Below are 17,837 nucleotides of genomic sequence, written 5' to 3'. Positions count from 1 at the left end.
CTATAATTGGATTCTTCATAAACTTAATACAAAGAAAAAAATGTTAGGAGTTAAATCACTAGATTATAAAAATCTTATATCAAAGGATTTATAGTTTTTCAACAAGAAGAAGAGAAGTAACCTTTTGATTTCAGAGCTGGAAACTATGATTCCTTTGATTATCTTGGTGACAAGGTTCTATCCGCGGATTAGTTGGGAAGTATTATTGAATTCTAGATTACAAAGCTTTGTTTTTTGAGTCAATAGAAACCAAGAAAACATTCCATTTTCCCTATAAGTGCTTAAGGTTTAAGTTCTGAAACAATACCATTGGGGTGCCTTCTTTTTCTCCTACCTGCAGCGTTGAAATTGGCACACTAAATTCAATAATAAAAGGGTCACACGAATTCCCAAAGCATAATTTAACCATGAATATCAAAAACTTGTCAGGTTTTAGATGGCAGTTTTAAAGCATTTAAAATGTTACAAATTTTTCCATTTTTGTACACAGATGGAGACGGGAATATGTTGTTAATTAGTAGTTGTCAGCAAGCAGTATACACTATTTACCTGCTCTTCAGATTCTAGCATGCAATGATTTTCTTTGTTTTTTCAATAGGCTGGGAAGCATGAAGCCATTGTGAAGAATGTACATGACCTGCTGGCAAAGCTGGCATGGGACTTTTCTCCTGAACAACTGGATCATCTTTTTGATTGCTTTAAGGTAGTATTTAACATAATAAAGTAGCACCATTTCATTATTAATAGATTTAATTCATTAGATCTGTGAGTTGCTCTTAGCCCATAAATGCTTAAATAGGAATAATTTCTAGTGTATAGTAATCGGCCACTGTTTCCTTTTCCAATGACAACCTGATGTTTCTTTTTATAATAAGAGCCTTATAAATAAGGAATCTTCCCCCAACCCCTCAAAACTCAGGTTGTTCATTTGGATTCCTTTCCTCTAGCAATTATTAGGTTCAAGTGAACTATAGGACTGCAGGGAAGGATGATTGGTTGTGATGAAAAATGATTTGACAGGAAGAGATTACCAATACCTTGGCATTCTAGGATTGATATACAGGCAAATCAGAAATTAAGTCACAGACTTAATGGAAATGTCATTTCTAGGATAGACCAGGGGCCCCTACAGTCATATCTGCCATCATGCTCCCCCCCTTTTAATATGTTTTCATTGATTTATTGGTTTGAGAGAGAGAGAGAAAAAGAAAGAAACATCAGTTGACTGCCTCCCCTACTAGGGATTCAGCCCGCAGCCTGGGCGTGTGCCCTCACTGGGAATCAAACGGGAGACACGGGTCAACGCTCAACCAACTGAGCTGAACTGTCGAGGGCCTTTTTTTCTCTTTTAATCCTCACCCGAGGATATTTTCTCCATTGCTTTTTAGAGAGAGAAGGAAACATCAATGTGAGAGAGAGTCATTGACTGGTTGCCTCCAGCATGCGCCCCAACCGGGCCAGGGATCGAGCCTGCAACCAGGGCACATGCCCTTGGCCGGAATCAAACCTGCCACCCTTTAGTCCGCAGGCCTATGCTCTAACCACTGAGCAAGACCGGCTAGGGCCCAGGGCCATTTCTAATCTTGAGATGACTTCTGAATTGGTGGTGCATGACTAATGATTGCCATAATGGAAGAAGGGAAGAAGAAAGAGGTGGTTATTACACTCCCTGGACCTTCTTCTTCTAAGGATGATCTAAATACAATAATTGTCTAAATCGTCTACTAAAGATGATTAAAAGGAAGCATAAAGCCCAGGTCACTTTGTACTTCTTTGTAAGTGGCCGCCAAATGATTTTAGACTTGTTGCTTGGACTTTACTTATGTACGTGCCTACTGTAGTTTTAAATTCATTTCTGAGTAAGTATTTGTTCTTCAGAGTGGTCATACCAGTTTATAGTGCCATGAAGAGTTTCACATCCTTTCCAGCACTTGCCTTTGTCAGAATTCTGGATTTTTTTTGTAACCTGCTTGGTGTGAGATGTTACCTCATTTTAGTATTGCTTTTTATATCCTTGTTCACTAATGAGGGTGAACATCTTTTCATAATGTTTCTGTTCTCCTTTGTGTGTGTGTGAATTGGCTATTCAAGGTTTTTGCCAAATTTTTCCCTATTGGGTTTTTTGTATTTTTTCTTACTGACTAGGAGTTTTGACACACTGATTGCTAGTCCTTACCAGTTCAAGTGTGGCAAATAGTTTCTGCCAGTTTGTGGTTGCCTTGACTCACCTTGTGGTGGCTTTGGATGAGTAGATGTTATTAATTGATTTCTCCTTTTCACATGGAATTATTTTAGTATATGTCCCTTAGAGATAAATATATGAAGAAAATATTCATATCTTTTCAGTCTCTTTGAATCCACAGTTTCCTCCTTTATCTTCATCTTTCCTTGTAGTGATCTTCTAAGACATTCCATATTTATCATACTGTAAATGTCTGTAATACTTCCATTGAAAGGCTCTTTTGTAATTTACTTAATCAACCTTCTACTGTTAGTCATTAGTTTATTTTTCAGTAAATACTGATTAGCACCCTTTATACATACTTTTCTCATATTTAGCAACATTTCCTGGCCTCTAACCATTAGATATCGTCAGCAACCCCCCACTCCCACCCCCATTGTATAAGCTGGACTTTTAAAAAAATATTTTAATGACTTTTTCCATTTTAAAGTTATTAAATGAGTACTCTGTCTTAATTAAAATAGGATTGTATCATTTCTTTTAGAAATTATTTTTCTTAGTTAATAACAGACTTTGTCATAGATGTTTGTTTTCAAATGTGTGCTGCACATGGCTCTATAATTGGCTTTTTTCGTTTATGAAAATTTTTATATATAAAGTTGTCTGTCATCTTTTAATTTAATTTTAAAGTTACAAATAACACGCTGATTCTAAGGCAGTGGTTTTCAACAGGGGCAACTCTGCCTTCCAAATATATTTAGCAATACCTGGAGGCATTTTTGGTTGTCACAGCAGCAGGAGGAGGAGGAGTTGCTACTGGCTTCTAGAATTGAATAGAAGCCAATGCTGCTGCTAAACATCTTAACAATACAACAAAGAATTTTTCTCCTTAAAATGTCAGTAATAGTGAGGTTGAGAAACCCTGATCTAAGGTATTTCTCCCTTATGTCTCAGATGTCACTTTGAATAATTCTGTGCTCTGCCATGTTGTTTTTCTGATGAATATATGGTTAATCTGGGGACAGTGTAAGCAGTGAGAAATAAATATGTGTTGTTTTCATGTCATTTAAATTTTTCTAGGCAAGTTGGACAAATGCAAGTAAAAAGCAACGTGAGAAGCTACTTGAGCTGATTCGTCGTCTTGCAGAAGATGATAAAGATGGCGTGATGGCACACAAAGTGTTGAACCTCCTGTGGAATCTGGCCCACAGCGACGATGTGCCTGTAGACATCATGGACCTGGCTCTCAGTGCCCACATAAAAATACTCGATTATAGCTGCTCCCAGGTAAGCGTGTGCTGCTTTGCTCTCTTTTTGTGCTCCTCCTTCAGTTAGGTTGGCTTAGATACGGAATAATTCCAGGTTATTCCAACATTATTTTTGAAGCGATTTTCAAGGATTGGCTGACTTTCTTTGTGTAAACTTGCCTCCTCTTAGGTCTCTATGTCAAAGTTTTATGTGTCATCTGAAAAGCATTTTAGTCTCCTTGGAGAAAGGCAATATAACCAACACAGGTTATATAGTGGTAGTATTGTTAAGTGTATGGTGCTAAAATACCAGTTTCAAATAGATAATGAGAAAGATATTAAAGCTGAGTAGGGACTTTAGAGGGTAAGAGAAGTTAGGAGTTTTTTTTGCTTATAGGGAAGTTAAGAAAAATTAATAAAATTTCCTAAACAGTAAAACATTGAGTGCCTTCCCTGTGAACAAATTACACAACAGCTTCCCTGCATTCTAACTTGTAGTGTATGTGTTCTTTTAATTCAAGCATGAACATTGCTGAATAATTTCTTACTTATTAAAACTATTTGCTATACTGATAAACTGAAATTTAAGAGCTAAGAAATAAGCTCGAATAGGTATATGTGATTCATTCAGATGCTACTCAGTTTTTGAATATACTTGTTTGTGACCTTTCACTATAGTAAATGGAGATACACACAAAAAATAATTCAAACTTAAAATTAAGTACACAAACCTGCATTTCTCATTACTATTGACTGAGGGGAAGGAGCAAAGTAAATGACATATGAGAAGTAAAATATCATACATGGAGTAAGTTTGACTTTATAATTAATTTTTTAAAAAATGTTTTTTATTGATTTCAGAGAGAGGAAGGGAGAGAGAGAGAAAAAAACATCAATAATGAGAGTCATTGATCAGCTGCCTCCTGCATGCCCCCTACTGGCAGTCGAGCCCACAACCCGGGCATGTGCCCTGACCTGTAATCTTACTGTGACCTCCTGGAACATGGTCATGGCATGCTCAACTGCTGAGCCACGACGGCCAGGCATATAACATTAATTTTTAACTGCCCTTATACATATTTCTGTCCCTTTCTCTCCTTGTGCATATGTGGACCTGTCATTTTTATTTTTGGTGAAATTTTTTTTTTTTTTTTTTTTATCTTAATTGCTATACAATTATTTTCTTGCTAAAAATATAAATTCTCAATGTTCTTTAGTGTACTAAAATCTGTGTAGTGTAACAATCAGGGTTATATATTATTGCTGAATTTTTTTATATGGTAGAATCTCTAAAAACATGCCTACTTTCTGGCAAATGTTTAAAATCCGTTTCTTTCAGTGTGCCTAATGCTAAGTATCTATACCTTCGTGTAGCAATATCTGAGTCCATGTCATTGAGCTTTTAGAATAGTGTTTTCCCTTAAACTCTTTACTGCAGTTACAGCATAATGTTTGTAAAAGAGAAGCTCTATTTTCTAATTCTCAAAATAATATTGACCTATATAAAACATTGAAATTGTTTAAGGACCGTGACACACAGAAGATCCAGTGGATAGATCGATTTATAGAAGAACTTCGTACAAATGACAAATGGGTCATCCCTGCACTGAAACAAATTAGAGAAATTTGTAGCTTGTTTGGTGAAGCACCTCAAAATTTAAGGTAAGGCTTTTAACAGAAAATTTCATTATTTTTATTTATGTATTTTGTAAAGAAACAGCATTATCAGTTGGTGAAAGCATACTTAAATAAGAAAATCAGACTGAGATGATAGGCCAAGAGAAGAGTGTAATTGGAAGAAAAGATTCCTTTATCATAACCACCTCCTTGATTTTATTGATGAGGAAGTAAGCTACAATTAAGTGATGTGTATCACTATCAAGACAATAATATTGCTTTCAGATTCTAGGTTCAGAATTCTCTTCTTTCCAGCAAGTATGCCAGTTTCATGGCATATGCTGTATCAATCTCATTTCTCATTTCCGTTTTTCCTTCCTCTGCTTTGTGTCCCTTTTTGCCCAGTGTCTACCCTTATCCCATATATGTTTCTTATAGACCTTTTTGTTTCCTTAGTTGCTTCACTCTGAAATATTTAATAATTTATTAACTTTGAAATATTATACTACAGAAGTTTTCAAAGTAAAGTAAGATTTTTTATTAGTTAATTTTAAAGTTAATTTCAAATATTAGACTGTATTTTTAATGAAAGGTGACAAGATACAGTTAAATTTCCTGATTAATTTAACTAAATTTCTGTTAAATAGTTTTAAATATATTATCTTCCTTGCCAAATTCTGGTTACTGGAATAATTTGTCCTTGTATTGTTTGGTTATAGAGTTGGAACTGATAACATGAAAAGGAATAATAATGTGTGGGGGGGGGATTTTCCAAGTGTATTGCTGGAGTCAGGATTCGTGGGTTGTAACCCTTGTGTCTAAACAGTTATTTTGTCAAGATTCTCTAAACTAAAACAATGTATTATATGTATAAAATGAAATGATTGCCCTGATGCTTGACAACTCTAGATTATTATGATTATGCCAAATACAGAAAAGGCCACATGTGTTGATTTTTAACAATTGAACTTTGACCTGTTTGGTTTTTTTGTTTTGTTTTTTCAAGGCTAGAAAAATAATATGAAATTAGAAAAGCTATCAGGATAAACAGTGGGGAAAATTTAGACATATATCTTATTAACAGTAATATTGATTTGAAGGATGTATTTTGATTGTTGGCCCACTGTACATAATGCCTTTTGGCCTTTCTCAAATGAATTCATTCATCTGATTCAGATAGACACAGTAGTTTATACACTCTCTCAAGGAACAGTGGCTTCATCTCCACTAGAATAGTAATGGCTGTGAGACTTTTAGTTTCAATAAAAGGTTGGAAGGGAAGTAGATGTCTTTCTGGTGATACCTATGGGCAAACTTGGCTTCAAACCAGCTATTCCAGAATGTACCTTAAATGACTAATAGACCTTTTCTGAAAACATTTTATTAAATTCTTTACTGTAATTACAGCATAATCTTTGTTGTGCTAATCTTCAAGGAGTGTGTTTGTATTTTATAGTTCTGGAAATACGTAAACTTAAACAAGTACTTTAGTACTACTGTAGTATGGAAGTAGAAATTGCGATACTGGAGAATATTAATGTATATTTTTTGTGTAATAATGGAATGTCTTAATTTTTGAAACATTGGTTTCCTTTTAAATTCCTTGCCATTAAAGTAGATGGCCAAAAGTGTTCTTCAGTTATGAAAGAACCCATTTTAAGTTTTTAAATTAGTAGCTAATAATTTAGATTAATAACCTCTCTTGATTCCAACAGAATTAATTGCCTAATTATATTGTTAAGTTCTTCTCGTTTCAGTCAAACTCAGCGAAGTCCCCATGTGTTTTATCGTCATGACTTAATCAATCAACTTCAGCACAATCATGCCCTAGTTACTTTGGTAGCAGAAAATCTTGCAACTTATATGGAAAGCATGAGACTTTATGCGAGAGGTATGTATTATAAGCTAACATGAATTATGGGAAATAATAACTTCCCAGCTTTGGGGGCATGGGGGGGTGGGCATTAATTACCTTAGAAATGACAACAAATGTGTTTTGTGTTCCTTTTTTAGCTTATGATCCACTTTCACTTTACTCTTAACTCTTACACACTCCTAAACTCCCGGCTAGCATTTCAAGGCCCTTTAGTGTTTGCCTTGCCCATTCTCCTTGTTAAATTGGTTTTTCCCTTCCCTACCTGGGGCTGTGCCTGCCTGTACTACAATTAGTTATTGCTGCCTTAGGTCTGTACTGGACTCATTTTCATCCTTTGTTTCCTTACTACCACTGCCATTATCTTTTCAAGAAAACTTTTTTGTCTAATTCTGTGTTAAATAAGTATGTCGATTTATGAATTAAAAATTCACAAGTAGAGAGATACAAGGCTACAAGAACCCGCGTTTACATTGTTTTCAAAGTGTGAATTTCTTTAAGTATGTCACTTTACTGTAAAGTTTCCTGGTGGTTTTTTTTTTTTTTTAACAGCCAGTTTTTAAGTGCCTGCCATATGTGGAGCCCTATTTCAATCCTCTTTTGCCCTCTCACAGTTGTATTTACATCTGTATGGCTAGAGTACAGATGTATTCTTAGTACATATTCCTCTCTCTTACGCCAAATTCATAGCACCCCCCAAAACACACACACACACACGATTGTCTTGTAAGCTCAACTTCGTTGCCATAGCCATAGAAAGGAAACTGTATATTACCAGTGTTGGAGATAGACTTGAACATAATACTTACTGAACATAACAATCTTAACATTTTATAGTAGACCCTGCAGAAGCCAATAGTATATATTAAAAATGAGGATAATTTTAATGCTCATTGTTTGAAGAGTAGAGTAGGTAGACTCAGCATTGTATAAAATCCCAAGGTGCTTATGAACCATGAGGTCTTTGCTTAACATCCCAACCTAAAACTCAGCTAAACATAATGGAAAGATGAAGCAGTTCTTCAGATACCCCCTACTGAATTTGTTGACTCTTTGTTCTTTCATTTACCCTCTTTGGGCTGAATCTTCCTAGGCAGTAGATGAGCTAGGTAGGCATTCTAAGCATCAGGAAGCTGATAGGCATCAGGCATTGATCTTTTATCATTTTAGTCCTAAGTTCCTTCATAAGCAGCATGATAAAACAATCAGGTCAACATAGGCATGTGGCCGTGTGAGTTATATTCTATATAAAATGCAATAAAAATCTGAGGGAGGTACAAGATATTTGATGTAGTGCACTCTAGCATGTGGGCTCGGTTTACCATAACTCTGATTCTTCTTTCTGATCACTTCTTGCTGGTACACAGCCCTCACAGATGCCACTTCAGTCCTTCCCCCACAGTGGAGCCATATAGATCATATGTTCTGTGAATGCACATTTTTATTTGCTTCTTTTACATGTGGTGTTTCATTTAATTTCATTGTCAGAGGTTGAGAACCCTGCTGTTAGGGCAGTCAGGAGATGGTACACATGCAGTTCAGATGCACTCGTTTTCTGTTCTATTTTAGTCAAATCCCCATTAGTAATTGCTTCATCTCAATTTCATTGTCACAAAAATGTTTTCAGTCTTCAGTTTCTCCTCATAATTGTATCTCTGCAAAGTAAGAGATGCGAATGAGTATAGTCATATTGCCTAGATTATTGAAACATGACCCAAATGTATTAGCTAAATGCCTGGCACATAGTAAGCTCTTGAGTTTTTGTTGCTATTGATATGTTCCCCTGAATTTGTTGATACCATACCTTTTGTTTCTCCTAACTTTGATAACTTTTCCTCCTCTGTTACAGTACTCTTTATTAATACTGATCAGTCTACAGATATTTAAATATGGGGAGAAAGAATTTTTAAGCTAATAAAACTTTCCTATTAAAATAAACTTCACAGCATTAAATCACTTCTGTGGTAACGTCAACCACTAATTTAAAATTTGCAATTTTAAAGTAAATTACAGTTTTTGTCTCTATAATAAAAATGTTGCATGGATCCCATTAAGTATGAGACATATTCAGGAGAGATATTATCAGGCTTCCACAGTTCACTGATATTCTCAATTTCTGGTCAGTATTTCACCAATATTATTTATCCCGCCCATATTTCATCACTAGTATCTTCATCTTTGGAAGAAAACATTTCCTTAGTAATATAGCCAGCCAATTCTACCTCCTCTTTTAACATTATTTCGATAAAGTTATGAACTTATTAAAATTCTCAACGTTTACTCATGAGTTCTTTCTTGTGCTTTCAGGCACTGGTGCTTACCAAGTCATTCTTTTAAAGTTTTTTTTTTGTGGGGTTTTTTTAAATATATCTTTATTGATTTCAGAGAGAGGAAAGGAGAGGGAGAGAGAGATAGAAACATCAATGATGAGAGAGTCATTGATCGGCTGCAGCCCACACCCGGTCATGTGCCCTGACCGGAAATCGAACCCTGATCGCCTGGATCCTAGGTCGATGCTTAACCGCTGAGCCATGCCCAGCTGGGCTAAAGTTTTTTTATTTGTATACAGCAAAGCATAAAACTACCTTTCAGTTTTCACTCATTTTAATTTATTGGTAGGATTGCCATTGTACTAATTGAAAGATTTATTTGCCATTTTCCCTGGTTTCTGGATAGAGTTGGAGAACTTGTCTTTGTTGTAGATCACAGAATTTTTGTATTCTGTTTTCTTAGGACAGCCACTTTCAGTTACCTCTTCCCAGACTCTCAAAACTGGAAGTTTTAGGAACTTTTTTTTTTTTTTCCTGTAAAAGAATTTCTTTTGAGTGTTATTCACAAATTGTGCTTTGTATTAGGATATGGATCCTTGGCTAGACTTTCTCAGTAGCTGTAGCTAATTCCTAGACATTAGCCATGAAGTACTGTTAAGTCTGTGTGGGTTCTTTGTAATTTTTTTTTAAAAAAATAAGCTAGTATTATTAACTGTTTACAGTTCTCTGGAGTAATGGCTATTTCTAGGACTGTTGGAGGGAAATTACAAGGTTGAACACCTCATTTCAGAAAGTAAGAAAGTGCTCAAAGAATCATGTTGACATGTCAAAAAACTGGGAGTTGGTGCTCACTGACTGAACTGGGGCAAAATAAATGATGAAAATAATTAAACCCATTAAATAAAACAAACCTTTCCGTCTATACTGAAGGAAAAGAAAGTACCACAACTACTAAATGTAACTTGATAAAAAAACAACCACCAAGGGATGAGGGATTTAACTTCTGGATTGGTGGAAGTAAGGTACTTAGTAGAGCTTAACAAAACAATCATTTAACTAGAAAAAAATATTTAAATAATAATAATTTATAAAGTATCTGGGAATTGGTTTAAGGGGATACAGAAAATCGGGGAAACTTTATTTAAGAAAATCTACCAAATCTCGGAAAGACCAGCAAGAGTCCATAGCATCTGAGCCACAGCTCACTTTCTCTTTCCACAGTTGCCAGTCTAGAGCTATGGTTCCACCACGGGAGGGGCACGCTATTCTTTCTTTATCTTCCCCTGACCTGTGGTACAGAAGCTCTATTCTTGGTGGTCACTGGCGGAGAGGACTGAGACTCCCTTATTCTACTCAGTGCCTACTCAGTACGGAAGCTTTACCCCAGGCATGGCAGGCTGGGAATACTGGAGCCCGGGTCACGCACCCGCCGCAGCTTGCTCGTAGGGTGGAAGTTCCATGCCGAGGGGCAAACTGAGAAAATCAGGGGCTCTGCCCCCCATACCCACCAACACTGCTCTGTAAAAGCAGGATATCACTCTGGAAGAAGCTGGCTGCTATGTTGCCACTGGCTCAGTTGTGTACAAGTTCTGCTTAGAGGGAGATGAGCTGTGAGGATGAGGAGTTCAGCAGGCAGGCTTGTAGAAACTGACTTTATTTGGACCAGAGCATGCCACATTCCTAAGGGCATTGTTAAAACCAGTGGAAATTTGGTGAAGAGCAATTATAAGAGAGGGTGCTTGGAGCTCCATGTACTCATTGACAAGTGAAGCAGCATAGCAACCAGAATTGTAACAGATGTAGATAAAGAGACAGTGAAGATGAACTCTCCTGTGATTAGTCAACCCTTGAGATCAGGAATGCTATGCATATAAAGTGCTTTGGAATAAATTGCGGGGGGGCGGGGGTACTAAAAACTACATACCAAGGAAATTAAAGATCCAAATAAATGGAAAGATACCCCATGTTTTTGGAATGGAAGATAGAATATTAAGATGGCAGTACTGTGCTGGTTGAGCTACAGATTCAACACAGTCCCTTTTTACAGAAATTATCAAGCTGGTCCTAAAAATCATGGAAATGTAAGTGGCCCTAATAGCCAAAAACAGTCTTGGTGATAAAAACCACAGTTGGCTAGCTCATACTTTTTTATTTCAAAAGTCACTACATAATAATAGCAATCAAGACAGTGTGGTGCTGACATAAGGATAGATGTATGCATCAGTAGAATATAATTGAAAGTCCAGAAATAAGCCATGCACAAAAATTGAATCAAAATACCCTGGCTGTTTTGGCTCAGTGGTTAGAGCGTCGGCCCATGGACTAAAGGGTCCCAGGTTCAGTTCTGGCCAAGGGCACGTACTTCGGTTGCAGGCTCAATCCCTGGCCCTGGTCGGGGCGTGTGCGGGAGGCAACCAGTTGATGTTTTTCTGTCTGTCTCTTCTCTCTCTCTTCCACTCTCTGAAAAGCAATGGGAAAAAAAAAATATCTTCAAGGTGAGGATTAAAAAAAAAAAGTTAAATCAAAATGGCCATGGATCAAGTAAAGTGATAACCCAAGAATGGGAGAAAATATCTGCTAATTATATATTTGATAAGGGACTTGTTTCCAGAATACATAAGAACTCTTATAATTCAACAGTTAAAAGACAACCCAATTAAGAAATGGGCAGAGGATCTGTATAGACATTTCTTTAAAAATAATGACCAGTTGGCATATAAAAAGATGCCCTATTTCATTAGTTATTAGGGAAATGCCCATTAAAACCACAGTTAGAAACTACACCTACTAGAAATTAATAAACCAACAGCAAGTGTTGGCAAGAATGTGGAGAAGTCAGAGCTTTCTTATGTTGCTTGTGTGATTGTATAGTGGTGCAGCCACCTGGATAAACAGGTTGGCAGTTCCTCAAAATGATAAACATAGAATTTACCGTCCAGTTTATGCCTAGTTATATACCCAGGTGAAATGAAAACATAGATCCATGCAAAACCTTGAACGTGAATGTTCATAGCAGCCAGAAAAGTGGAAATAACCTAAATGTCCCTCATTTGATAAATGGATAAATAATACATTGTATACAATGGACTACTATTTAGCAATAAAAGAAGTTTACAACAAGGATGAACCCTGAAAAACATTAGGCTAAGTAGAAAAAAGCCAGTCACAAAAGACCACATGCTGTAAGGTTCCATTTATATGAAATATCTAAAATAGACTAAGGGCTGGGGGTGAGGGAAAATGGGGAATGGCTGACTGTGGAGTTTCTATTTTGAGATGATGGAAGATCTTGTAGAATGTGAGAGTAGATTGTGACAGCTCTGACTATACTAAAAACCATTGGGTTATACATTTAAAAGGGGGTGGATTTTATGATATGTGAATTATGTATCAATTACATACGCTTTTTAAGAAGTGTATTTTCTCATGATGAGTTCTGAAATGGAGGCTAGAGAACTTGCAGTCTATAATAACAAGAACCGGCTTATGTTGGCCTTTGCCAGAGGCACTTGAGTTAATTTAGTCTCATCTCCTTTTCCCTGTTTTCAGTGAGATATCGAACAGCCAGGCAGCATAAGTCAAAAATGGGCCATCTTGCCCTGACCCACCAGTGTGGCTCAATCTTAATTTGTTGTCTAATCACAGTATTTGTTTGGAGCTGAATGTTTGCAAGGAAAACCACCAACCATCTTTGTTTTCAAAGCCCGGAAGCTTTTTTTGTAACAAAATGTAGGGCCTCTCCCTTCCTATGTAGCATAGAGGCATCTTATTTCTTGATTTTCTTGATCATTTGGGTCCCAGTTCCTGATAAAGCACTGTCACCTGAATAAAAAAATGGGGTGATGCTAAAACTAGTGGATAAAAGTTTGATAAGAAATAAGACATTTACATAGTCTTAAAGTATCTCCCCACAAATTACTTACTAATTACAAAGAGAAAAATAATGACTCTACAGTGGAGAAACCTGGTCAAAGCACCTTGACCAAATGATCGATTAACATGAATACTGCCACTGAATGACATGATGTTCCTCCTGATTATGATACACTGAGAACATAGGGTCACTTCTGTGGTATTTGCCAAAATGCCTAGCCTAATCATGAATCTAATCATGAAGCATCAGAGAAGCCCAAATTACGCGATATGCAACAAAATTGGAGCAGTTTTCTAAAAGATCTAGAAACGAAGGGTGATGAATTTTCCAAGTTAAAGAATAAAAAGGCATGTGTATTTATGTATAAACTAAATGCGGTGTGTAATCTTAACTTGGAGAGGGGTTTTGGGCAAGGATGCTGCTAGAACATAGTGGGTAGAGGCCTGGGATTCTGCTACATATCCTACAGTGAGCAGGGCAGTTCCACACAAAGAATTATCCAGCCCAAAATGTCAATAGTGGTTCTTGAGAAACCCTGGGTTAGATAATAGTATCCTATCATTGTTTAATTTGATAACTACGGGGTTATGTAAGAGAATATTATTGTTACTTTGAAATAGTCATCAAAGTCTTTAAGGGTAAGGGTCCTATCTCCAAGTAAATCTCAAATGACTTAGAAAAATTACACATACACCTATGTGGCAATCAATGAGGCAAATGAGGCAAAATGTAAATAACTGGAGAATACGGATAAAGAAGATTAGGGAGTTAATTCTTATATTATTTTTGAAACTTAAGTTTGAAGTTATTAAAATTTCCCCTATAAAAGAACCTGCTGAGTAAACAAAGCTGTGCATAAACACCTTTTTTTTTTTTTTTTTTTTTTTTTAAGAAAAAGACCCTGAATCCTTTGTTTGTTCAGATACTTAAGACTAGTGCTCTGAAAAGGAAATTTCTACGTAGTAGGATACTTTGGTATTCTATAGAAACTAAAAGTGTAGTGCTTTCATTCCTGAGCCCTGATGAAATTGACTTTCATGGAAGTACACAATATGTGTTTACACTTTTAGTAGATGACAATAATATGTGGAAGTAGAAAGCAGTCATAATATCATTGGATTTTTCTTCACCAACGCATCAAAAGGAGATGTTTCTAAATATTGTACATGTTCCATCATTGCATGTCAAGGTTTGTTCAGAGAAGAAACCTCATTATTTCTGGAGACTTTGATTACCTTTACTGTTTCCAAAGGGTCTCACACAGTTAGAATTCTTCAGCACTAGCACACACGTACCATAAGGTCCAGGATCTGGTATGGAAATACCAGTATTTGATGCTAAAAGGAAGTTGCGCAATTTCTTATTCCTCTTGACTAACACAACTTACTGGAAGGAAAGTCAGTGATTAACAGCACTTGTCAGAGCATTTGCTTCAACTTTCTGTTCCAAGCCACAAATCAGTTCGGTCATTTTCAGGTTATACAGCTTTTTCCAATGCAATAAAAAACAAAAATTTAAATCAAAAAAGTCCACTGTCCATAATATTTTTAGGACAGTAGGTGCTTTCTAAGATTTTTTTTGTGTATGTGGTCTTTCATTGCAAACACAGACTTTTTCACCCATCGTATGCTGTAATGAAAGTAAAACCAAAGGGTTTCCTAGCTTTGTTTTATTTTTAAATTATTTTTTAAAAGGAATTTTCAATTTAAGGTAGGCCTAGGAACCAAGACCTACCCAGAGTTACTATTGTAAATAAATGGTTAAGTTTTCTTGAATTACTGAGACTAATCTTTCATAACATGTTGATGGTGATAACTATTTTAACTTCATTATATTAACGTCTTATATTACTGTAACTTCCTAGGTAGACATTAGTAATATAATTTATTTTTTGTCCATGAAGAGTGCTTTCAGTATAAGAGGATGAAAATTGAAGAAAAAATGTTGTCTTGGTGGTTAGTTCACGTTCACTGACCATTCAAGTTAATCTTAAGCTATAATCAGAAATTACTTCATTGTTTATGAAGATTGGCTGAAGGCGTTATGATGAATTATTTTTTTAGCACATTTAACAGATCATTTTCTTTTGGTTATGTAAAAGGAAAATTTATTTTTGTAGGGAAAATAGATGAGTAGAAATCACCAATAATTACAAACTTCAGGATGTCTTTTAATGATAAAAAATTAATGACTTTGTAAGTGACTTAATTTTCTTTGGTTAAAGTCACCAGTGATGTGGGTATCCAGATATATAATGCATGATTTTCTTTTTAATTTGCAGACCATGAAGACTATGACCCACAAACTGTAAGGCTGGGAAGTAGATATAGTCATGTTCAAGAAGTCCAAGAACGGCTTAACTTCCTTAGGTTTGTTTTAAACAATTACTATTGCTCTATTTAAGACATAGATAAAGAATGGCAACTTAGTATGATATATTTCTTAGGTCGTCTTTTAGGTGCCCTTTCCCCCTTCCCACATTTTATTTTCCCACACAGAAATCATTACCTGAAAGTCACAGGACATTTCCTTATGTGTTCATTTATTAAAAACATAGAATTATTGTCTGAGTTTTAACTTCCCTTCTTTGCAGTATTTGAAGAGAACACATTTTAAACTTTTGTATAGAATTCTGTTCGTTATAGTTGTTTATGCTGGAAAAAGGTTTATTGTTACAGAACAAGTTTTCATATTTTGATACAACCAGTTAGAGAACCATTGTGACTTTAATGGTACCATAGACACTAAGGAAATGGGGATAAAAGGCTGCTGGACCAGCACCCCAAAAGAATGGTTTGAGTCCTGTGGTGCCTTGTTTATCCTAGCAGTGGCTGACAAAGGCAGTCTTAGGTCATGTTTTAAGAGCATTGTCCTGATGGAGTTGAGGTAAAGAGGTATTATTTCCTTAAGCCAAAGCTAAATGTAGTACAAGGCTGAATTTCCTCAGTGATAATTAGTTTTTAATGACTGTATACTTACAGGTTTGAAATTGTTCAAAAATTTTTTTAATGTTTTTATTGAGAGGGAGACAGAGAGAGGGAGACAGAGATAGAAACATAGATCAGCTGCCTCCTGCATACACCCCCTACTGGGAATCGAGCCTGCAACCAGGGCATGGGTTGACACTCAACCACTGAGCCATACCAGCTAGGTTGAAATTGTTACAATTTTTGATGAGAGATTTCTTGTGATTTCAGAGACCACATCATATAGCAAAAGAACTTATTCAGATCATAAATGTGCTAAGAGAAATGCCAAGATTATCAGTGCTTCAGAAAAAGCTATTGCATTTATTATTTTGATATACTAGGGAATTTTCTTCTGGGCTGTGTTAATTACATTTATTGAACTATGTGCTCACATTGGAAAACATTTATATAAATTACATAATGATTTTGACTTGAGGGAAAACTCTAGCCACTAGATTTTAAGAAATTTAGTATTCGTTTAAAAATGAAGTGTGTTTTTCAACCATTTGGATAGAAAGACCTGCCTCCCCAGGTTGAGACTCACTGCCATAGTGAGCCATTGTTATTGAGTGGTGTATGTTGTATCCCTTAGATTTCCTAGAACAGAAGAGTGGTTATGAGCTCTTTTGCTATATTAAAGTTTGGAATCAGGAAATCACTTCTAGTCCTTGCTCAATACCTATCTACATGTACTATAACAACTCTAAAGGGAAAGGAACCTAACTTTACCCATTGTATATTCGACCTGTTTTAAATACTTTACCATTAATCCTCATAGCAGTGCAATGGGGCAGGTATTATCCCCATTCAATTAGTAAGAAAACCAAGATTCACAAGGCTTAAACCAGCTTGTTTGAAATCACACAGCCAGTATGTAAGGGTGTTGCACATTCAACTAGGTGTAACTTCAACGTCTGTGCTCTTTATTCGACCGGTGATTTTCAAAGCTAACTTGGAGCCTTAGGGCTTCTGAGGAGCTTACTCCAAGGTTCCTGAACCAACAGTGGATGTTTTATCCCCATTTCTTCTTCGCTCCTCTTCCCAGTAACTAGAGCAGCTCTGTTTTTATTTTATACATCCGACTTCCAAATGGAGAACATTCTCTACTGTCTTTAAAAGCAACAACAAAAACTTTGAAAGCAACTGCATTTTATCACATTGGATCTCACTTTTGTATCTGTAAATTAGAGGTAGCAGGGTTAGGGAGGACTAGGTGCTAAAAGCCCTCTTAAGCTCAGTAGTTGTTTTGTTTGTTTTTAATTCTCACCTGAGAATATTTTTCCATTGCAGGGGTGGGGGTAGATGTGAGAGAGACTCACAGACTGGTTGCCTCCCAAACACTCCCTGACGGACCGGGCTGGGGATCGAATCTGCCACTGAAGTACATGCCCTTGGCCAGAATTGAACCCAGGACCCTTCAGTCCCGGGGCTGACGCTCTAACCACTGAGCCGAACTGGCTAGGGCCATTATTGTCTTCTTTTAATGACCAAACCAATAGTCAAAAAACTCAAAAGACCCTAGAAAACATCCCTGAATAATTGCTAAACCTAGTGTTGAATATTACCATACAGAATTTAAATCATATTTAGTTTATTCTGTTTAATGTTGCCAGGTACTGAGTGATAAGTATATATCATCAGAAAGTTAAAATTTAAGCAGTGTTAACTCTTAAATGTCATTGAGTTGTTTATCTATGAAAATCGCTTAGCAGAAAACCTCATTCTCCGGTGATGCCATATAAGCAGAATGCTAGAACTCAAACAACTGTTAAACATACTAAGCTGTTTAAAGTTCAGTTAACAAA

The 17,837-nt window shown here is 36.2% G+C and overlaps 1 protein-coding gene across 4 annotated transcripts in view; it reads left to right on the top strand.

Annotated features, from left to right (window-relative positions):
• USP9X (ubiquitin specific peptidase 9 X-linked) overlaps positions 1–17,837 on the top strand; it is a 112,237-nt gene that overhangs the window by 38,935 nt on the left and 55,465 nt on the right. For 3 of the 4 annotated variants that reach the window (XM_087813520.1, XM_087813517.1, XM_087813518.1), the window contains 5 exons: positions 599–703; positions 3,263–3,469; positions 4,955–5,091; positions 6,789–6,937; positions 15,345–15,432. In XM_087813520.1, coding sequence (XP_087669646.1) covers positions 599–703; positions 3,263–3,469; positions 4,955–5,091; positions 6,789–6,937; positions 15,345–15,432 — 686 coding nt within the window. The remainder of the gene's footprint in view (positions 1–598; positions 704–3,262; positions 3,470–4,954; positions 5,092–6,788; positions 6,938–15,344; positions 15,433–17,837) is intronic. The other variant, XM_087813519.1, reaches the window with a different exon arrangement.

Source organism: Miniopterus natalensis, chromosome X (genome assembly GCF_054644295.1).
Source record: "Miniopterus natalensis isolate mMinNat1 chromosome X, mMinNat1.hap1, whole genome shotgun sequence".
Classification (NCBI taxonomy): domain Eukaryota; kingdom Metazoa; phylum Chordata; class Mammalia; order Chiroptera; family Miniopteridae; genus Miniopterus; species Miniopterus natalensis.
This window is presented reverse-complemented; position numbering and strand designations above follow the sequence as displayed.